Source organism: Arachis hypogaea, chromosome 12, assembly GCF_003086295.3.
Source record: "Arachis hypogaea cultivar Tifrunner chromosome 12, arahy.Tifrunner.gnm2.J5K5, whole genome shotgun sequence".
Classification (NCBI taxonomy): domain Eukaryota; kingdom Viridiplantae; phylum Streptophyta; class Magnoliopsida; order Fabales; family Fabaceae; genus Arachis; species Arachis hypogaea.
Window position 1 is genome coordinate 10,142,496 of NC_092047.1, and position 23,725 is coordinate 10,166,220.

The following is a 23,725-nucleotide window of genomic DNA, read 5'->3' on the forward strand; positions in this document are numbered from 1 at the left end:
TTGTGATGTGACTAAAGTGAGAGATGAATGATGAGATTGGCATTGATTGAGTATGGCCGGAATGGCTGAGATGGCAAGGTCTGGGTGTGATCTGGCCTGTGAGTTAATTGAAACCTTTATCGGGTGGCTAGCGGAGGATGGAGGATTCTCTCTCTTGTCGTGATGTGAATATCTGGCAAGTTGAGGATGGAGAATTCCCTCTCTTGTCGTGATGTGAATATGGAGAAGGTGAAAAAGCACTCTTCTTCGTTTTGTTTCTTCCACATTTTTCTCTAATTGCAAGGTGAAAAGACACACTCCTTCGATGTGGAAAGGCACTCTCCTTCATGATACCTCTAGGAGAAGGTGGAAAGGCACTCTCCTTCGTTAAAGTTCCTCTTGGGAATGCACAACCTAGAGACCATATCCGGGTTAGCTGCCGGATGTATTGGGTTCTGCCGATTTAACTGACACGTGAGCTCACGGCCAGTAGGATAGACATAAATCATATGTATATGTTTAAATTTCTTGCTTGTGCTTTAATTGGGAATGTTTATGTGAATTTAATATGCCTAATTGTTATACGTGCTATCTACATTACTTGTATTCTAATTGTGTTTGCCATTGTCTGCTTGCTTGTCTGTGTGGTTACACCAGAGTTGGAGGTTTAGGGGGAAATAGATGATGGAAGATTGGGTTTGAGTTTGGGTTAAGTTAGGAACCTTAGATTACCACCCCTTATTTATGGTTTTTTGTTTTAAATATTTAAGCTTTACAATTCAAATGTCGAAGTTCTAGGATTGCCTCTGCCTTTTCCAAGACCTTATATTTTATGTATGCGGTACCATTGCCATGTTGAGAACCCCCGATTCTCATTCCATATGGATATTTGTATTTTTCATATGTAGGTCTTGAGGCACCTCACTAGGCGTCTGGAGTCTCTGTAGCGAATTGGATCTTTTGGGACACTATGTTTTGTACTGTTTATATATGACAATATGTATAGAACTCTCCTATAGACTTGTTTTACTTTTGTACCTCATAGAGGTTTATGGAGAAATAAGGTTTCTATTATGTATTTTTGGGTTAAGGATCTTTATATATATATATATATTCTCTGGCCAGCTTTAGCTTTGCAGGTTGAGTTCGGAGCTTGAATATTTGTCTCCTTGACTTTTTACTCTCCTTGTGTGTGTGTGTGTACCTAAGCTTTCTTCATACGCAAGTAAACTTTATTCCCGAACGTTGCACTTTTAATTTTACAATTTTGATTTAATTATTCCTTCAAAGCTTCCCATATATTACATTCTTTCGATTATTATACGTATATATATTAGAGGTCATAATACCCCACCACCTCTCTTTTACGACTTAAGCGTAAATCTCTATGTGGTAGGATGTTACATTATGGTATCAGAGCAGTTCGTTCTTGTAGAGTCTGAGGGACTGACTGACTATGTTTCTGTGTATTCACTGTGTGTGTCTATGTGCTATTAGGATATCTAACTGATATATGTGGCATAAACCTTCATGAGCAAGCATTTGGGCCTTTGAAGCACTAGACATGCGATATTGAGACTGATCAACTTGATATCACTTGTTTGGTGTGTATAGGAACCAGATGGTGCCTCGTGAACACGATCGCGGGTGAGGCAGAGGTAGATTAAGCAATGCAAGCCCTGAACCGGCAGGGAATAATCCTATAGATCAGACTTTATGGCTGCCCTGAAAAATATGGTTGCGGCTATGCAGACAACAGCCGAAGCGCTAGGAAATCAGGCGAACCATGGAAATGGTAATAACGGGGATGATGGGTCGATGACATTTGCTGCTTTCCTAAAGGTGCATCCTCTGACCTTCGGGGGGACTACGAACCCTACAGAGGCTAACAACTGGCTCCAAGCAATGGAGCGGGCTCTTGAAGCTCAGCAGGTTCCCGAGGAACAGTGGGTGGAGTTTACGACCTACCAGTTACAAAGTGAAGCTCAATACTAATGGCAGGGAACACAGCGTATTCTACAACTAGATGGCACTGCGATATCGTGGGAGGTGTTTCAGACTGAATTCTATCAAAAATACTTCCCTAATTCAGTTAGGAATGCGAAGGAGCTTGAGCTGCTGTAGTTAAAACAGGGGAAAATGTCGGTTACTGAGTATACGAACAAATTTGAAGAACTGTGCCGATTTTTCCAAATCTGTCAAGGTGCTTCGGAGGACTTTGCCGAGTGAAAATGTATTAAGTACGAGGGAGGACTTTGGAGTGATATTCTGATCTCCGTTGGACCGATGGAGATTAGGTTTTTTTTTCTGAACTTGTGAAAGAGCCAAATCGCTGAAGAATGTGTGAGAAAGGTTATTGTGGTAGAGAATGGTAATCGGGAGTTCTACCGAAGAGACCACCATCAGAAATTGGCACCAAGGAGTCAAGAATTCAAGAGGACTGGGAACTACCGTTTGGATAGTCAGCATAAAAATGGACAAGGTCTGTGTTACCAGTGCGGATCACCAGGGCATCTGATTAGGAACTGTCCTAGTCCACGTGGGAAGACTCATGATGCAGATTGATCACAACCATAAGGTTAAGATAATTACAATAATCGAATTTAAAGAGCAATGTATCATTCTAGAATACCACAATTATTCATAGCCTAAGATAGGGAAGAAATCCTAAAACTGACATGTCAAGCTTAGTATTAGATTTAAAACCAAATCGAATCATTTCGAGTAGGGTATTTCCGTTGAAGTAAGCACAGTTTAGTGAGGCTTTTGGTTGGCATCAGACGAATGATCATGGTTCCTAAAAATAAACGAATTAGAGTGCGGCACTAAAAGCGCGTAAAATAGAAAGACCTTAGGACTACTATATATTGAATTAAAAGGAGGACTACCGACTATGCTCACGTACTCGTTGAGGCGGATAAAATTTTCGAGGGCGAAAATTTTTATTAGGGGGATAGGATGTAAAACCCACAAAATTAGTAAATAATTAACCAATAAATTAATTTTTATTTAAAGAAATTGAAAAATCAAATTTTATAGTTTAATGAGATAGAGCTACTTAAAATAAGAATTTTGATACTAATTTTAAAGAATTCGCCCCAAAGGCCAACCCACTCCACCCAAACTTAATTATTCACCACATTCTCTTTCCCTCCATTAGCATTTCACGCTAGAAATTTGAAGAGAGGAAGGGAGGCACAAAACACTATACGCTCCTCTCTTCCGGTGACCATAACTCGAGCTACAGAGCTCCGATCGCTGCACTGTTTGTGGCCACGCGATCACCATGAAGAGCTCTACAAAATTCACTCAAAAACTGGTGAGAAAACCTCGATTTCCCTATCATCTCTTCCTTTCATAAATTAGAAAATTTAGTGTTTAGAGTTTTGAGATTTTGATATTTTGATGTGTTTAGGATCAATCTAACTTGAAAAGATTATTGGGTTGAACTATGAAGGGGTATTAACTTGAAAGTAAAGAAATGTTTGAAGTAATAAATTGTGGTTGAGGAAGTGCAGGATTGATGATGATATATGATTAATGACAGGATTAAGAATGATAAGGTATGTAATTGTGATGTGATTAAAGTGAGAGATGAATGATGAGATTGGCGTTGATTGAGTTTGGCTGGAATGGCCGAGATGGCAAGGTCTGGGTGTGATCCGGCCTGCGAGTTAACTGAAACCTTTATTGGGTGGCAAGTTGAGGATGGAGGATTCCCTCTCTTGTCGTGATGTGAATGTGGAGAAGGTGGAAAGGCACTCTCCTTCGTTTTATTTTTCCCATATTCTTCTCTAGTTGCAAGGTGAAAAGGCACACTCCTTCGATGTGGAAAGGCACTCTCCTTCGTGATACCTCCAGGAGAAGATGGAAAGGTACTCTCCTTCATTAAAGTTCCTCTTGGGGATGCGCAACCTAGAGACCATATCCAGGTTAGCTACCGGATGTGTCGAGTTCTGCAGATTTAACTGACACGTGAGCTCACGTGAGGCACCTCATTAGGCGTCTGGAGCCTCTGCAGCGAAGTGGATCTTTTGGGATATGTATAGAACTCTCCTATAGACTTGTTTTACTTTTGTACTTCATAGAGGTTTATGGAGAACTAAGATTTCTGTTATGTATTTTGAGTTCGGAGCTTGAATATTTGTCTCATTGACTCTCTGCTCTCCTTGTATATATATATATATATACCTAAGCTTTCTTCATACGCAAATAAACCTTATTCTCGAGCGTTGTGCTTTTAATTTTACGATTTTGATTTAATTATTCCTTCATAGCTCCTCGTATATTACATTCTTTCGATTATTTTATATATATATATATATATATATATATATATATATATATATATATATATATATATATATATTATTTTAGTGGTCGCAATACCTTACCATTTCTATTTTACGACTTAAGCGTAAATCTTTGTGAGGTAGGGTGTTATATACATATATGGACAGAGATGCAGATGGGGTAGATGTCAGTGTCCGATGGTCTGAGGATAGGGGGTCGCGTGGGCAATTGAACAAAAACACGGTACCGTAAAAAAAATGGGGGACACGGTAATTAGAATCCTAATTTTTTAAATTTTTATTAATTAACAATTATTTAAATTTTATTTTTTAAAAATATAAAATTATTAATTATTAATTGCATAAAGTTTGCTTATTTTTAATTGGAAAAGTATAGGGTACCAACATATTATCTGCCAACTTATTACCAACAATAATTAATTATTATATTTTAAATATATATATAAAGAGACACATCCAAAAAATATATCGATAAAGACACTTTTATTAAATATAGCCATAAAAAAGACATTTTTATTAGACACATCCACGAAGACACTTCCATTAAACACAATTATAAATAAGAGTTGGTAGAAGTTGGTAGAAATGTTGTTGGTAACGTAGCGGGACCGTTTTTAATTTTACTTTTCCTTTTTTATGATACACCATCATTTAATGTTTATAATTTATTATTGAATTGGAATGAATTTAACTGAATCCACATTTAATCGATGATAAATAATTGATGAGTCGATATTGCGTTATGAATAAGTGTATAACTCAAATGAATGAATAAGTTTAGAGAATTAATTTTTAATTAGTTATATACTTAATTTTTTATTATAATATTTTTATTTTTATTTTTAGAGGAGTTAAAGTTTAGAATTAAAATTAATAATTTAAAATTTAAAATTTAAAATAAAAAATTAATTTAAAAAAGTTACTAAGATTAACCGAAAAAAAATTAATTTTTTAATTAAACTCTAAATGAATGAATGTGTGTCTAGCATAACTTTTTTATAGATACTTAGTTACATATTTCTTACCTGAGTAATACCTATTGTTGAAATTGTTCTTTAAGAAGGCATGTGAATGTTAAATTAGCTATTTTGTTTGATAATTATAATTAAATCAACTTGCACTATATTATCGCCATTGAAATTATCATGAATGATGACTAAATAAGCAAATAGTTAGAGTTGTATGGATACAAGAATTAAGAAACAACTAGAATATATGAGTCCAGAGCAACATGATTAATAGTCCAAATATATGTGCTGAAAAGTGTGAAAAAGTCAAAAGAATTAGAATTCAAATTGAAGAAGGCATGCAAGTGATATATCCACAAACTTTCTGTCGCCAACACTTAAGATAGTTTATTATGTTAGAAAGTACTTTAGTTACAAGTGTAATATAAAATCACAGCCTATAAACATCTATAAATAGGTGGTATCATAGTTTTGTAATGAGTGTTTTTCTTGAAATGAAAAAATATGATTATGTGAAGTTCTTCTTTTTATTATTTTATATGAGTATTGGTGAGTTTGAGAGATGAAAAATTTGATAGTATTATTTATGTGAGTGAGTGATTTTGGGGCCAACATAGTGTGGGTATTTTACTTTCATTTGGTATCAGAACTGGTTAATCTAATGTCTGGTGTTTGAGAGTTTGTAAGGTGTGGGAGAGTTCTCACATAGTTGTTGATTCATAGAGTCGGTATGGCAAACACTTTTAATATTGTGTGGTTCGATCCCAAGTTAGATGGAAAACTCGATTATAGTTATTGGGAGACTTTGATGTCTACCTATTTGAAGGCCTAGAACCTATGGAATTTCATTGAACCAGGTTTGCAAGAAGGAGCAGATGCTGCCCAACAGAGTAGAGATCAATTGGCGCTATCTCAAATTCATCAAGGTGTAGATTATACTGTGTTTGGCAAAATAACAAATGCCAAAAGTGCAAAAGAAGTATGGAACACGTTGAAGTTGTCATATAAAGGTGTAGATAAAGTTCAGAAAGCAAAACTACAGTCTTTGAGAAGAGAATATGAAAGATACAAGATGTCTAGCTCAGAAACTGTTGAGTAATATTTTACTCGTGTCACAGATTTTGTAAATAAGATGAGAGTCTATGGAGAAGATATGCCCGATAGCAAAGTGGTGGAGAAAATTCTTCGCACCATGCCGATGAAGTATGACCATGTGGTGACTACGATACTAGAGTCAAACGATATGGATACCATGACGATTGCAGAGTTGCAAGGAACCATGGAAAGCCACATCAGCAGAATATTAGAGAAGTCAGAAAAATCAACCGAGAAAGCCCTGAAAAGCCGAGTGAATTTAAACAATGTTGCAGAATCAAGCCGTACACAAGAAGGACGAGGTCATGGTTTTGATTTTCAAAGTAGAGGCAGAGAAAGTAACAGAGGTAGAGGTCATGGCAATTACAACCAAGAAAGTTACAATAATTTTGCACCACCTAATCAAGGAAGAAGTGGAACGAATTTCAAGCCTGTCAACAGAAGAAGAGGTCGAGGCAATTTTTATCAATAAAGAACCAATTTCAACTGTTTTTGTTGTGAAAAGTATGGACACAAAGTAGCAGATTATAGATTCAAAATAGTGAATAACAATCAAGCACGCGTTGCAGAAAATCAGCATTAAAATACTGATGATAATCTGGGTACTCAGACTTTATTTTTTACAAGTAATTCATGTGCTGAAGGTGAAAATATATAGTACTTGGATAATGCTTGTAGTAATCATATGTCTGGTAGAAAGGAGCTATTTTCTTCATTAGATGATTCAATTAAACTATTATTGAAGTTTGGTAATAGTACAAAGATCCCAATTAGATTGAAGGATGGATCTCTGAGTTATATTTCTGATATTTTCTATGCTCCTGAACTTGATTACAATTTACTGAGTATGTGGCAATTATCTGAGAAGAGATATAAGATGATAACTTATCATAGATATTGTACTGTGTTTGACAACAATGGAAGGTTCATAGATAAAGCAAAGATGACTTCAAACAGAATGTTTCCATTAAAAATTCAACATGTTAATCCCTCTTATATGAGTTCTCTGATACTTGATGATAACTGGTTGTGGCACATGCGGTTTGGACATTTTTATTTTTCTGGCCTAAACTACCTATAAAGAAAAGGACTTGTTTTTTGTCTACCACGGGTTCATATTCCCAATTGTGTTTGTGAGATTTGTCAACTGAAAAAGAAGCACAGAGATCCATTCCCTACAGAAAAGTCATGGAGAGCCAGAAAATTACTTGGAAATTATGCATTCAGATCTCTGTTCTATAGAAGTTCCAAGTAATGGTGGTAGCAGGTACTTTATCACTTTTATTGATGATTTTAGTAGATATATATGGGTATACTTTCTGAAGCAGAAATCAGAAGCATATGATGTCTTTAAGGCATTCAAGGCATTTGTCAAAAAATAAAGTGGCTGTAAAATTAAATTCTTAGAATAGACAGAAGAACAGAATATCTTGCGTGTTCAGATTAATTTAAGCAACGTGGAATTCAATACCAACTAGTAACTAGATACACTCCTCAACAAAATAGAGTTGCTGAAAGAAAGAATAGAACCATCATGGATATGGTCAGATGCATGCTCAAGTCAAAACAAATGCCTAAAGAGTTTTGGACAGAAGCAGTCACAACAGAAGTTCATATTTTAAACAGGTGTCTAACAAAAAATGTTCGTGATAAAACTCTAGAGAAAGCTTGGAGTGGAAAGTGGTCTCCCATTCATCATTTCAGAGTCTTTGGGTGTATTAATTATGCCCACATACCAGATCAATTAAGGAAGAAGTTAGATGACAAAGGCGAGAAGTGTATCTTTATCGGCTATAGCATAAACTCAAAAGCATACAAGTTGTACAATCAAGAAACAAAGAAAGTAATCATCAGTAGAGACGTGACGTTTGACGAGAAAGCCATGTGGGACTGGGACACAAAGATAGAAAAGCAACCGATTGTAATTTCAAATACATGTGATGATGAAAAAGAAAGACAACCGGACGCAACCAAATAACCAGAATCATCTAGAAGACCTCAAAGAGAGCGGAGACTGCCTGCTAGATTAGCAGATTATGAAGCTGGCAATGACAACGATCCGTCTGATGAAGAAATCATAAATTTTGTTCTATTTTCAAATTGTGAGCCGTTGAACTTTGAAGAAGCCTCTAAAGACAATAATTGGAAGAAAGCAATAGATGAGGAGATTCATGCCATTGAGAAGAATGACACATGGGAGTTAACAGATTTACCAACAGATAAGAAGCCGATTGGAGTAAAGTGGGTTTACAAGACTAAGTACAAACCCAGTGGTGAAGTTGATCATTTCAAAGCAAGATTAGTTGCTAAGAGATACAAATAAAAGCCAGGTATCAACTACTTTGAAGTATTTGCTCCTGTTGTTAGATTAGATACTATTCGTATTGATTATTTTACTTTCGACCCAAAATAAGTGGAAGATACATCAGATGGATGTTAAATCAGTATTTCTAAATGGCACTTTAGAAGAAGAAGTGTATGTTGAGTAACCTGCAGGATATGAAGTTTCTGGAGAAGAAGATAAAATTTACAAGTTGAAGAAAGCCTTGTACAGGTTAAAGCAAGTACCAAGAACATGGTATAAGAAGATTGATTCTTATTTCACTCAAAATGGTTTCAAAAGATGTCCATTTGAACATACTCTTTATATCAAGTTTGTTGAAAATGGAGATATCTTGATCGTGTGTCTTTATGTTGATGATTTGATCTTTACTGGCAACAATTTGAAAATAATTACAGAATTCAGGGAGGCTATGATAAAGCACTTTGAAATGACAGATATGGGCTTCATGTCTTATTTTCTTGGCATCGAAGTTCTTCAAAAAGATTATGGAATTTTCATTTCTCAAAGAAAATATGCAAATGATATTTTGAAGAAATTTCAGATGGAACATTCAAAGCCAGTTCTAACTCCAGTCGAAGAGAAGTTCAAGTTATTGAGAGAAGATAAAGGAAGAGCAGTAAATTCCACACACTACAAAAACTTGATTGGAAGTCTGAGATACTTAATTGCAACCAGACCAGATATTGTGTTTGGAGTTGGTTTACTTAGCAGATTTATGGAGGAGCCTTGTACCAACCATTTGCAAGCGGCAAAAAGAATTCTTCGATATATCAAAGGTACTTTAAATGATGGAATTTATTATGAAAATACTACTAAAGTGAATCTTGTTGGTTACGCGGATGGTGATTGGGTCGGAGATATAGAAACAAGAAAAAGTATTTCAGGGTTTGTATTTCATCTTGGTTCCGGTGTAATTTTATGGTCATCAAAGAAATAACCAGTAGTAACACTTTCTACAGCAGAAGCAGAATATATAGCAGCAACAAGTTGTGCAACACAAGTAGTTTGGCTAAGAAGAATTCTTGAAGAATTGAACGAGAAACAAAGTACTCCAACAATAATATTTTGCGATAACAAGTCAGCTATTGCACTTTACAAAAATTTAGTATTTCATGGAAGATCGAAGCATATTGATATTCGGGTTCATAAAATTAGAGAGTTAGGTAAATAAAAAAAAAAGTTGTAATCGAGTACTGTCCAATTGAAGAACAAATTGCAGGTATATTTACAAAGCCATTAAAAACATAATTATTTTACAAGTTGAAGAAGATGTTTGAAATGATTAATTCTACAAACTTAATTTAAGAGAAGCAATATTTGATAATTAAATCAACTTGCACTATATCACTGCCATTGGAATTACCATGAATGATGACTAAATAAGCAAATAGCTAGAGTTGCATAAATACAAAAATCAAGAAACAACTAGAATATATGAGTCAAGAGCAATATGATTAATTTTTTTTGAATATGATTAATAGTCTAAATATATGTGCTGAAAAGTGTGAAAAAGTCAAAAGAACTAGAGTTCAAATTGAAGAAGGCATGCAAGTGATATATCCATAAACTTCCTGCCGCCAACACTTAAGATAGTTTATTATGTTAGAAAGTACTTTAGTTACAAATATAATATGAAATCACCGCCTATAAACATCTATAAATAGGTGGTATTATAGTTTTGTAATATGTGTATTTCTTGAAATGAGAAAATATGATTATCTAAAATTCTTATTTTTATTATTTTATATAAGTATTAGTGAGATTGAGAGATAAAAAATTTGATAGCGTTATTTATGTAAATGAATGATCTTGGGACTAACATAGTGTGAGTTTTTTATTTTTATATTTTCTTAACTTTAATTTTGTCTTTTATAAATAAATATATTTTAAAAGTTAAAATTTATGTTTGTTTATGCATCGTCTAATCTTCCGATGAAATAGAAAATTACGCTGGCCTAAACTATTCACGGAATTAATTCATGTTCTAAATTTTAAAAAAGCAAAAACTGAAGGTTATACTTTTTTTTTACTATCGTTTATGTTAAAGACACCAGTCATCTACCAGAATCTAAGGAATGCAACCCTAAACTCTACACCAGTCTAAAGGTTCCGGTAATAACAAAGAAGGAATCTTTGTGTTGTATAGGATCGGATCAGACATAAATATACACATCATTATGGTTAGTTGATATTCTAGTTGGTTTTTTATATTTTTTTTCTCTCTTAATTATATCAACAATGAATAATATAATATCATAAGTTTTTTTTTTTTCAAATTATGTATTTTTTACGACAAAAATTAAACTATGGCTACTATCACCATTACCATTAAACGCCACAATTAACTTAACTAAATTAATTAAGTTAGTCGAGTAATCAATTCATTTATTCGTGAAAATAAGTGTCTGCAATTTGATGTTTTCTATCTTATATATATAGCAATTTAATATTAATTAATGAATAATTTTTAAATAAAATTTAAATTTACGACAGATTCATCTTTTACTATTATCAAATTAAAAATATAATAAAAAATCAGAATTATTTCTAATTTTTACAAAACGCTATATGATTGATAGTTATTCTTAATTGTCCCATTACTTTATTAAGAATACACAACATATCATGTAATTAATGTCATGAATGAAGCAATTTTTGTGTTGGTTGAAATCTTAAAATACCTACATAACAATATCACACAAGCATAAGTTATTACAGCAATGCATATATAATATTACATTCCCTCTATTCTTTCTTATTTGTATCAATATTATTAATCCAAAGACATAAAATTAAAAGTCCATAATAGCTTGAATTAATAGAAAGAGATTTGACTCCGATCATAAAAGAAGCCAGAAGGACTACCATTTGGAAGTAGTGCCAACCTCACAGGACTAGCAGCACCTTCTTCCACAGTTATGAAGCCAGTATTTGCAGTCATATCAGTTTTAACATAACCAGGACACACACTATTGATGCAAAATGTAGGGAACTTCTTAGCAAGAATTCTTGTATATGCATTCAAAGCAGCTTTCGAGAGAATGTAAGCACTAGCAGCCTTAGGCCATCCTTTGCTTTCTAATCTCCCTTCTTTGAAATCTTTTAGAAACTCATTCAATACCATATCTATTTTCTCTTCTGTAAGGTTATCAGCGTCATTGAACACCCCTTTAGCCCATTCATTTAATACACACTAAATTTAGAAAAAAGAAAAATATAATATCAGGTCATGATATAACATATACAACTATATGAAGAAAACCACTCTTTTATTTATTAAATAATAATAATAATAATAATAATAATAATAATAATAATAATAATAATAATAATAATAATAATAATAATGAATATGATATTAATTAAAACAATAAGTACTTTATATTCTAACTAAGAAATTTTAGATTTAAATTTATCTAAATAACAAAAATGTATTTTTTATGAATTATATATAATAAAATTAAGAGTTTAATTTTAATACACTTTATACTGTCGTACAATCACAACCGTTCTCTTATATGACTATTCATGAGATCAATATAAAAAGTAATTATTTTTACTAATATGACGTTATGTAATTGGATATACGTGTAAAACAATTTTTTTCTGATAATGCATCAAAATCAAATTCTAAAATTAATGGTTTTTTTTAAAAAAATTATGCATAAGCTTTTGTGCGCTACTCTCTCATAGTACCTTTTTGTTCTAAATGATTTTGATTTACTCACAAGTTATACAAAATTTAAACAAAGAAAAAGTAATTTAAAAATATTTAATAACTTAAATTAATAGGTAATAAACGTACCTTTAACTTTCCCAAAAAAGATGATACATTCACGATTTTTGGTGAATCAGATAACTGGAGCAGGGAAAGAAGAGATTCGGAAGTTCTTTTAGCACCATAATAATTTATTTGAAAACAATCTTGTGCTAATTCATATGTTTGACTCCTTGTCTTTTCTATTTCATCCTCAGATAATTCCTACAAATAAAGAATAATATTAATAATAACTCAATAATAATCATAATCAAACATTATACTTGAAGCTGTAATATTTAATTTGTTTATTAGAAAAAAAATGTTTAATAAACAAAAAAAATAAACTAAAAATAATTAAAATTATTTTATTTAATATTTATTAATTTTAACAATAATTAATAAATATTAAATAAAATATTTTTTTTTATCTCTTTAACATTACCGTTAAAAAAATGAGAGAGAGAGAGACGCTTCATAATTTGATATGCGTGCTTACCTCGCCTTTCATTATTAATGAAGGGAGTAAATCAGTGTCTTTAATCACAACTCCACTAACCCCTGCATTGTTAACCTACAAAATGCAACTTTTTTTCTTGAAGAAATATCCCAGCATCATTAACATGAGAAATTGAAAGGTATCAACACCATCAATTATTACAGATATTGAACCTTGCCTAATGTAGAAATTTTTTTTTTCAACTTTCAATTATTCGTCTCACGAAACACTCCTAACAAAACGAATCCAAAGCAAAAATCATTCAGATTTGGCAGCAAGAATGGGATCCACAGCTGCTGCCGTGACCAATCAGATTGTTACAACTCTATTCAATTAGATCTATATCTTATAAAATAAAAAAATAATAATACAAAATTTTTAGCCAAATATTTCAATTTTTAATAAATTTTAATTACTAAAATTAAAGTAAAGTCGTGTGGATCGCAGACAAGTTGATTATTAGTAAAGTAGGGAAGACCATCAAGCCATATCTACCTAAATTATTGCAAGGAAGATGCGTTTCACATCACATTTCTTATCTATGTTCCCACCTGTGTACTTTAATTCTTTTTTATATAAATAATTATAAATTTTGGTTTAGCTCTCTTTTAAAAGTTTTATTTTAATTTTTTATTATAAAATTATTTTTTAATCGTTTTTCAAATTTTAATCTAGCTAGCTCTATTCTTATATTTCTTCCTATTAATTTATATTTAGTGAGTAGTAGTCATAAAATATATAAATGACTGATTTAATGATTAGCTCTTTTTATCTACCGTTCTAATCATATCATTATAGAAAACTGTTTTTTTTTTTTTAGTTAGAAAAAGAAAGACTTAAAATCAAAGTAGCCATGTTATTACCAGAATATCAAGTTTGCCAAATTTGGATTTGATGAAATCTGCAAGAGAAGCAACACTTGCAGGATCAGCAACATCAAGCTGGTGAAAAAGCACAAAATCAGAGAGATCTTTGAGTGTCTCCAATGCATGAAGGCCTCTCTTTTCATCTCTTGAAGTCAACACAACCTTCACTCCATTTGAAGCCAATTGCCTTACTATTTCTAATCCAATTCCTTTATTTGCTCCGGTCACAACTGCATACCTGCTTATCAACTAACTCAAATTACTTTACACCAATAATAATAATAATAATAATAATAATAATAAGAGTAAAATATTTTTTTTGTTCCTGAAGTTTGATAAAAATTTTAAAAATACTTCTAAGTTTTATTTTGTTTTAATTTTGTCCTAAAAGTTTTCGATTTGCATCAACTATACTCCTCACGGCTAATTTTTTCAAAAAATTTAAGACCGATTCAACAACAATTTCATAATAATAACCCCTCAACACAAGTAAATCAAACATAATTTTCATGTATTATTGTTAGATTGATCTTAAATTTTTTGAAAATTTAGCTGTCAAGAGTATATTTGATGCAAATCGAAAATTTTTAGGATAAAATTAAAACAAAATAAAACTTAGGAATATTTTTAAAACTTTTACCAAACTTTAAGAACAAAAAATACATTTTACCTTAATAATAATAATAATAATAATAATAATAATAATAATAATAATAATAATAAACATTCAGAGTGAAGAAAGTTGGAAATGTAAGATATTATTAACTGTATATATATATGGTGTTGGAAGTTTGAAGCTAGATTAACTTTACCTTTGTGAAGAATCTTCCATCTTAGTTTGATGAGCTTTGAGCAGTTCACAGAGAGAGAACAAGGCTTTGCCTTAGCTATCTATATATAGCACATACAGCTGAATGTATTGGAAGAGTTTCAAGTGTATTGGAAATATGGTATTTCAGTTGTTTTAACTTTTAATCGTTGATTTAAATTATAAAAAATATATATAATATATTAATTGAAATCAACTGTTAAAATAACTGGAACACCGATATTTTTAGTATACTTAAAATTTTTCCTAATGTATATACTTTAGTAAGAATTTCAAATGTTTCTGGAATATGAATATTCTAATAATTTTAATTATAAAAAATATATATTTTTATAAGATAATAATATAGATATGTTATATAAATAATAATATAATTTTAAAATATATATCTATCAAGAAATCAAAACGGAGTGACTGTGACCGATGGCTGACTTGTCAACGGTAAATATCGGGTTGAGAAATTATATTTGTCTTGTTTGGATTTAGTTATTTTTTTAAAAGATATATTTTAATAATTTTAAATTTTAGATGTATGACATTATAAAATATTATCTTTTCAAAAAATTTTGAAATTATGTGTTTAAAATATCAATATTAACACTACTTTTTATAGTAAGATTGACAAATTTTTATTTTCTTTAATTTTTCAATATTTAAAATAATAATAATAATCATTGGTGGCATGTATAAAGTGTGAAATCAAATTAAACCATTAATTTAATGCAAAGTGAAAGAAACAAAAAAACAGACGCTCAGAGAGCACATGCCTGCATTTGAAAGGGGATGAGGAGCACAACATTATTATTATTATTATTATTATTATTATTATTATTATAGAGTTCAAATTCATGCATTCAACAATGACAGGTGGTAGATTAGTCTCCATCCTCAAATTAGTGGAGAGTGACTCGGTATGGCTTAAGCATGGTTCCACATAGTCATAGTCATAGTCACGTGCATAATTCAATTTGGATTAGCCATAGCAAAGTTGGCAACCTAAAAGTATACCCAAGAATCAATTCATCTACCAAAAACAGAGGAAGCTGATTCACATCACAAAAAATAATAAATGATACTTTACATCTGATGTTCCACACAACTACACAACATATGTGGTAATAATTTAGCCAACTCTACTCCCTATAACATATTTAATTATTAAATTGTTATTGATAAAATTTAATTGTGTTATTATACTTATTGATTAATGTTAATTTTAATTTTAATTTTAAAAACTAAATCACTAAACTATGGTAAAATTTATTTTACAAATTATAATAATTTTCAAAAAGACTCATTTCGTAATTTTACCAAATTGTTATCACAAACAAAAAATCAAAAGGGTTAAAAAGTTCAAAATACAAAAAACAAAATGAAAAAGATAAGGAAGCATATGCTGAAAAGGAAAAACATGGGATAAGAGAAATTGAAACATTTGCATCCCTTGTAAATTGTAATCTCCTAATTACAAAGGTTGTGCTCTCCTTGTAAATCCATTTATTCTGGATATTGTTCTCTTTTTTTTTGTTTTTTTGGATAGTTGTCACTCACCAGTTTCATATATCTGGGTAGGGTGTCCCCGGATCGGATCGGATTGGATATGGCCGAAAATTTGATTACATCCGCACAATTTCCATCGGATCGGATCAGATATGATATCCGCACTTTTTAGTGCCGGATCCGATCTGATCCGCACATTTGCGGATCGGATATCGGATATCGGATATATCCGCATAATTAAACCTTCTCTTTTTAATCATATTTCTATGTAAAAGAATTCGATAAAAATATTTCTTTCATACTTTTAAACTTATTTATTCCTAAAATATTTTTAATCAAACTCTCTCTAAATAACAAAAATAAAATAATACAATATATGAATAATAATTACTAACTAAAACATACAAACAAGTAAATATAATACCAAACATATATATTTATTTATTTTTTAATTATTATTGTGCGGATCTGCGGATCCGCAGATCGGATACGTGGTTGTAGAGCAGATATCCGCCATCCGATCCGCAAAGGGTGCGGATTGGATCCGATCCGATCCGGTACAGATCGGATCCGATCCAATCCGATCAATTTGCGGATCAGATCGTATTCGCAATTTTCGGATCGGATGCGGATATTTACCGCGGATCTGCGGATATTTACAGCGAATCTGCGGATACGATCTGATCCATGGACACCCCTATATAGGGGTGTGTAAGGGATCAATGACTTGGTGAATAAGAGAAATCAAAGTGCAGTGAAAGCTGGTAGAAGAGCAGAGAGAACAAAGAGAGGAGTGAAGAAGAGAAGAAAGCTATTCAGCAGTGTCTATTGAAGGTGAACAGGTTTACAAAAATTGAATTGGGATTATTACAGCATTAGTTTATATATGTACAGAAGTTAGATGATTGTGTCAAGAGTGTGAAGGTACGTGTTGGAAAGTTCAAGAGTTCGATATTTAGTGAATTTTAATAAAGTAAAAAAAAAAATAGCAAATCAAGCAAATCCAAAAAAGAGATTCTTACTTAAAGAGAAATATTAGATATATATTATTAGTGTTACTTTTTCTTATCAACTTAAATTTTTAAAATGAGTAAATTCATATCAGGTGAGAGAATACAAAAAAACTGTTAAACATAAAAAGTATACTAATAGAACACCACATCAACATATATCCAACTTAAATTCTACTATATTAAGCATAATCAATTAAGATAACATTATTAAATTTCAAAATATTTTTATGAGCCTCATGCAGGATTATACAGTAGCAATGCATATACACCATTATTTTTACTGTTTGTTTTTTTTTTTTTTTGGTCAAAACTAATTTATAAATTGGATGATTTAAAAAATAAAATTTAAAAATTACAAATTGACACTTATTTGGAAATTCTTTTAATTTGAAAAAAAGTTTCACTATAGTTGAGTTATTTAATTTTTAAAAGTAAGGAGGAAGAGATGGTTAATGTTAATTAATTATAGTGACACAATTAAATTCTACTAAAGACAATTGAATACATCATAGAGAGTAACTACCTCTGTTTATAAAAAGGTTGGCTAAAAATCACCTAATTTCTTTTATTCATAACAATTCCGCTAAGTAGAGTCACCAAAAAAAAAATTGGTTAGATAGACAATAGAATTTATGGAATTTATGAACAACGTAAACAGTAGACTGAAAATTTGACAAAATGAAGTTAAAAAAAAAATCACTCCACCCAAAATACCCAAGCAAAAATCTCCCTTCAGTAATGTAAAAATTTTTAACTATTCATTATACCCTAATTTACCAAAGCACCAACTAATTTACCAAACCGTCTGCCGTCGCCGCCTCACCAACTAGCCCCTTTCGCTGGCGTCGGACATCATCGTCACCTCCTAGGTTCTTCAAGCCATCGCTTGATCGCCAACCAGCCCCCAACGTCATTGTTTACAATCATCATTGTTTCCCTATCCCTTCTCATATTCATAATAGTCTTATTAGTATACTAATAATAAGTAGTTGCACACGAAGATTCATTACGAGACTTATGTTTGTAGATTTGGATGTCATGATCTTCGCAATTGAATTATGAAATACGAGACTTATGTTTGTAGATTTGGATGTCATACCCCATATTCAATGGTACAAGAAAATGAGAATGCATACATAACCCAACTCAATTGGATTAGAATGAAGAAACTTCATTCTGAGAATAGAAAAGGCCAGAAGAGGCATTTGAAAGCAATGCTAATTTGACAGGACTAGCAGCACCTTCTTCTGCCGTTAAAAATCCAGTATTGGCAGTTATATCAGTTTTAACATAACCTGGACACACACTATTGATGCATATAGTAGGGTACTTTTTAGCAACAATTCTTGTATATGCATTCATTGCAGCTTTTGAGATAATATAGGCACCAAGAACCTTAGGCCATCCTTTTCTTTCTAAACACCCTTCTTTGAAATCTTTCAGAAATTCATTCAACACTTCATCAACTCTCTCTTCTGTAAGGTTTTCAGCATCACCCAAGATTCCTTTAGCCCATTCATTTGACACACGCTGAATTATTAGACATGGAAAGCAATAATAATAAGAGTGACAAAACAGAATCATAAAATAGTAATGGAGAATAAAAAGTAATAAAATAAGCCTATTAGTAGAGCAACAACCAAATTTAGCAAAGCAATCTAAGATCTACTAACTTTTTTTTTAAAAAAAAAGCTAAGGTTTAATTTTTTTGTTAGTTTCCATAATTTCATCAAAATTTTAATTAAATCTTTATAGTTTAAAAGTCTGTATTGATTATTGAGTCTCTATATTAGATAAAAACTTTCTATTCGGTCTTTTTTAACTACTTTTTGTTTAAAAAAATCAATTTTATTTTAAATATTTGATTTTGTGTTTGATGTAGAATGAATATGGAATATTCTAAAAGCAGATATTTTAGCATTAGCATGTTTTTTTCTGAAAAATAATCATTAGTAAAGATTTAATTACAAATTTTTACCTAATATAAAGATCTAATTATAAATTTTTAAACAATAAAAATCTAATCACATAATTGGTAAAACTATAGAGATTATTAGATAATTAAACCTTAAAAAAACACAAACAAAGAGAGTATCCTACCTTTAACTTTCCTAGGGAGGATGATACATTCACAATTCTTGGTGATTCAGATAATTGGAGAAGAGGGAGAAGGGCTTCAGATGTTCTTTTAGCACCATAATAATTTATTTGCAAGCATTCTTCAGCTAGCTCGAATGTTTGAATGATTCCGGCTTTCTCTATTACATCATTGGATAATTCCTAAAAATTTCACCCAATTCAATATACTAAGAAAACATCTTAGCTTGTGTTTGGTTTATATTTTTTAAATTCTAAAATAGAAAATGTTGAAAAAAAAAATATGAATCAAACTGGGTGTAAAGTTCTTACCCTGCTTTTCAATAACACTTGAGGGACCCAATCATTGTCCTTAATCACAAGTCCACCAATCCCTGCATTGTTGATCTACAAAATGCAATTCTTTTCTTCAAGAATAATATTCAAATATCAATATATATGACAAGGAAAAAGATAGAATCCATTTCAATTGAAAGCTACCAAGTCAAGGTTATTAATTAAGGCAATGAACTCATTCCTGGTTGGTATCCAAAATGAATAACATAAACCCTAAACATGACTTGATAGTAAACCCTGGTTAGCATGCAGAGCTTCATACGAGAAGTTTAATTTATTACATTCAGAACAAATTAGTCAATTTCATTTTTTTAGTGGAATTGTAAGAAAAAAAAAATCCTTAACATGCAACTAACAAACATGAAAATAAATGAGAAAATCCCAAATCATACAATAGAAAATTTATATATATATAGTTGACTAAATCAACGAAACTTATTTCTGAGTAGAAAAATGCAAACATGGAAATTTTATTTTCACATAATTCATCTTGTATCCCCTTCCATGCAAACAAAAAAGAAAAAGAAAGTGCTATATATATATGGAATTTAATTTGTCAAGTTACCAAAATGTGGAGTTTTCCAAATTCGGATTTGATGAAATTTGCAAGAGAATCCACACTAGCAGGATCAGCAACATGAAGCTGGTGAAAGAGGATAAGATGAGAGAGATCTTTGAGAGTTTCCAAAGCATGAAGGCCTCTCTTCTCATCTCTTGAAGTCAACACAACCTTCACTCCATTTGAAGCTAATTGCCTTACTATTTCTATTCCAATTCCTTTGTTTGCTCCACTCACAACTGCATATCTGATTAATTTGGAAAATAATGTAACTTTATTTTTCTTAGAAAAAAAATACTGAAAATAAAAACTAAAACGAAACAGATCCTGTTTAACATCAAATAGGGTTTGAAGTGGGATGAAGTATATAAAAAAAAGAGCATTGAAAATGGTAGTGTCTCCAGCAAGAATACTACAAGAAAATGGTGTTGTACTTTACTTTTGTTGTGCTTGTTCCATCTTTAATTTGAGGCTTTGTCGACTGTTCGTTTCTAACGGAGAAATCAGAGAAGAAGATATGATGAGCACTATTTCCATGCATGTATGCCACTTGCCATGATTTCCCTCTTACAAGTTTGCTGAGATAACAATCAATTTTGAGTATAGTTTGTTTCGAGTTTTAAGTTGATTAATTTGTTTCAGTTTTATAACCGTTAATTAAGAAGTTAGCTTAGCCTTCGGCGATTTTTTTATTGTTTTTAAGAAATTAATTTTATTTTTTTGGTTAATATACCATTTATTCTTTAAATTTATTAAATAAATAATTTTTTATTTTAATGTTGATGTAATTTTATTTATATTATATTTTATTAAAATTAAAATTACTATAAACTAAAATATATTCAAAAAATAATGATAATATTATTATTCTGAATTTAAAAAGAGTATATATAAACAAAAATACATATTTTGGTTCCTGTCTCCTTAAAACTCAAGGATACAGATGTACGAGCCTATAAGCCTATAGAACAGATCCTGTTCAAGTAAGGTCGTAACAAAAATACATATTAGTTATTTATAAAAGATAATTTTTATTTAAATATCATAGATATTCATATTTATTTTCATCTTTTTTAAGTGATAGGCCAAAATATAAATTTAAATATGGAGAGACCTTCACTTTTTTTATAAATAATAAAAAAATAGAACAAATGAGAATGCTTATTTTTTTGTTTTTAAATATCAAACTATAAGAATAATTAATAAATAAAATAGGAGAGTATAAAAATTATGTATCTGAAAAAAATCCTTCTTAATTTATCATACATCTCCTTATCAATAACTTCTTTAAGTCTTGAAAAACTGTCAGATTTATTGATTATAAAAATAAATATATCAACGCTTCAAGATTATTCAATTAAAAATTATATGTAACAAAATGAAAATAAAAATTTAGAAACATTATTTATAAATTAACTATTTATAAACGTTATTAAATTTAATTATTTATTTTTAATAGTATTTAATTTGAAATCGAGATAAAAATTTATATTCAAAGCACTCTTTATCTTTATGCATGATTTCAATTGATAAAAAATATTTTTTTAATTTTATATTTAATTTTTTAAATTTTTTTAAATTTTATTATTTTTTAAAATTATTAATTTATCATTTTTATTATATCCCCTTATCATATCAAACACTGTTCTTTCTCTTATTATTATTCTCTATACACATGTCATCGTCTTATTGCCATTATTATATTACTTTATTTTTTTCGTTTTTTTTTTCTTCTCCTTTCACTTTCTCTTTACCCTATTGTAATTATACATCTTTTATATGTTAATCAAATAACCAGTGCTATATGTCAAATAAATGATATTATAGAAGTCAAAATAAATTATGTTTTGTAATATAATTCATTTATTTTAATTTAATTTAAAAATAAATATTTATATACACAAATTTTAAATATAATACTCTGTATAATTAATAATTTAAAAATTAAAAAAATAATATTATTCCATGTGAAGTAATTTAAAAAAGAAAAACAATGGATTTAACAAAATTTTAGACTTTTTCAATTGATCATTGATAGGTACAAACATATTTAAACAAATTATTGGTAGGTGCAATTTTTTTTGTTGCGTCTTTTTTATGTCAATCAAATAATAAGAATTTAATTTTAATATTCTATTAGTGTAAAATAGTTTCACGTGCATCTAATTACGTAACACCATCAAAATTAAACTTATCAAATAATCAAGTTGTATATTAAACAATATTGTGAAATACAAAATCATTAAATTTTTTGTTATATAATTTATTTAATTTAATTTAAAAATAAATATTTATGTACTCAAATTTTGATTACAATACTTTACATAATCAATAATTTAAAAAATAAAAAAATAATATCATTCAATACAAAACAATTTTTAAAAAAATGAGATTTAACTGAAAGGTAATAATTACATAATTTGTAATTGTAATGAATGGAGGCGAGAGAAAAATGGAGACGATACAATCACGATGTTGAAAGAAAGAAAATGATGGCAATAGTAAAAATACAAAGAAGTGCATCTAGTTCGTAAGAGAAAAAGCACTACGAATCAAATAATGAGATTAAAAAAAAATTATAACAGAAGAATGAGATTCAAAGGTTGGTATAAAGTACTCACATAAAGAATATACCCAAAACAAAATGATAAGATCTATAAAAAATTATTTATCACCGCTAATGATTCTTTTCCTTCTTTCATACATGGCATCGAAAATCAACATTTGGCATTATCATTATCTAGTTCAAAAAACCACAAAAACTCATCCATTTAATTGTTATAAACAAAGGAGCACATTTAGAATAGAGAAGAGAATTAAGAAAAATTGAAAAGGATAAATTATTGGAATGAAGAATTGAAGAAGAGGTTATGCATTTCTACGGTTATTAGTGGAAACACAGAATGAAAATGAGATAGAAGAATATGTGTTGTTAATAATGGTGAAAGTTTTTGTATTTAAAGTAACTGATGCATGTATGTACGGAGAACTTCTATCGTTAAGGGCAATATTAGAACATAAAGTTGGACACCAAAAACTCAGTATTGGCATTATATATTGTTATAGATATTGTTATAGATATAGATTATAGTGAAAATAAGGTGAGATGTGAAATTGATAATTAAAAATTATTAAATAAAAAATTAATTAAATTAGTATTATTATATTTTATTTGATAATAAATTAAAATAAATTATAAAACTTTAATTTATTTTTATTTTTTAATTTAAAAATTTTGAAAAAAAATATAATTATAAAATATTAATAAAAATAATTAAAAAAATAAAAAATAAATTGTGTCTTTTATTATTAATGTTTATTATGTATATTTTTGTTTTAGTGTTTTATATCTATAAATAAACACAATCTTAAAATATGTTATCTAATTATAATTTTTATATTTCTTGAATCTAGAGTATTTTGATCGTTAAAATCTCTTATAAGTATCATTTTCATCCAACTCAAAAATTGTAATTGATTAAAAGTCTCGATCCACATTTAGAAAATCATACTAAATAGATACTGCTAAGCATATGTCATTCGATACACTTGTCATAAATATCTACTTAC

General features: G+C 29.9%; 2 protein-coding genes across 2 annotated transcripts; both read right to left on the reverse strand.

Annotated features, from left to right (window-relative positions):
• Nucleotides 1–11,393: 11,393 nt before the first annotated feature.
• On the reverse strand, nucleotides 11,394–14,768 carry LOC112726769 ((+)-neomenthol dehydrogenase). The gene is made up of 5 exons (XM_025776290.3): nucleotides 14,634–14,768; nucleotides 13,819–14,059; nucleotides 12,956–13,030; nucleotides 12,505–12,681; nucleotides 11,394–11,892 (listed from the first exon to the last, which is right to left on the reverse strand). The coding sequence occupies exons 1-5, from the start codon at nucleotides 14,651–14,653 to the stop codon at nucleotides 11,515–11,517; spliced, it is 891 nt and encodes a 296-aa protein (XP_025632075.1). The 5' UTR covers nucleotides 14,654–14,768; the 3' UTR covers nucleotides 11,394–11,514.
• A 3,439-nt stretch (nucleotides 14,769–18,207) lies between these two features.
• LOC112726771 ((+)-neomenthol dehydrogenase) lies at nucleotides 18,208–20,780 on the reverse strand. The gene is made up of 5 exons (XM_025776291.2): nucleotides 20,595–20,780; nucleotides 20,162–20,402; nucleotides 19,573–19,647; nucleotides 19,264–19,443; nucleotides 18,208–18,693 (listed from the first exon to the last, which is right to left on the reverse strand). Exons 1-5 carry the CDS (start codon nucleotides 20,690–20,692, stop codon nucleotides 18,319–18,321), a joined length of 969 nt encoding a protein of 322 aa, XP_025632076.1. The 5' UTR covers nucleotides 20,693–20,780; the 3' UTR covers nucleotides 18,208–18,318.
• Between the last annotated feature and the right edge of the window lie 2,945 nt (nucleotides 20,781–23,725).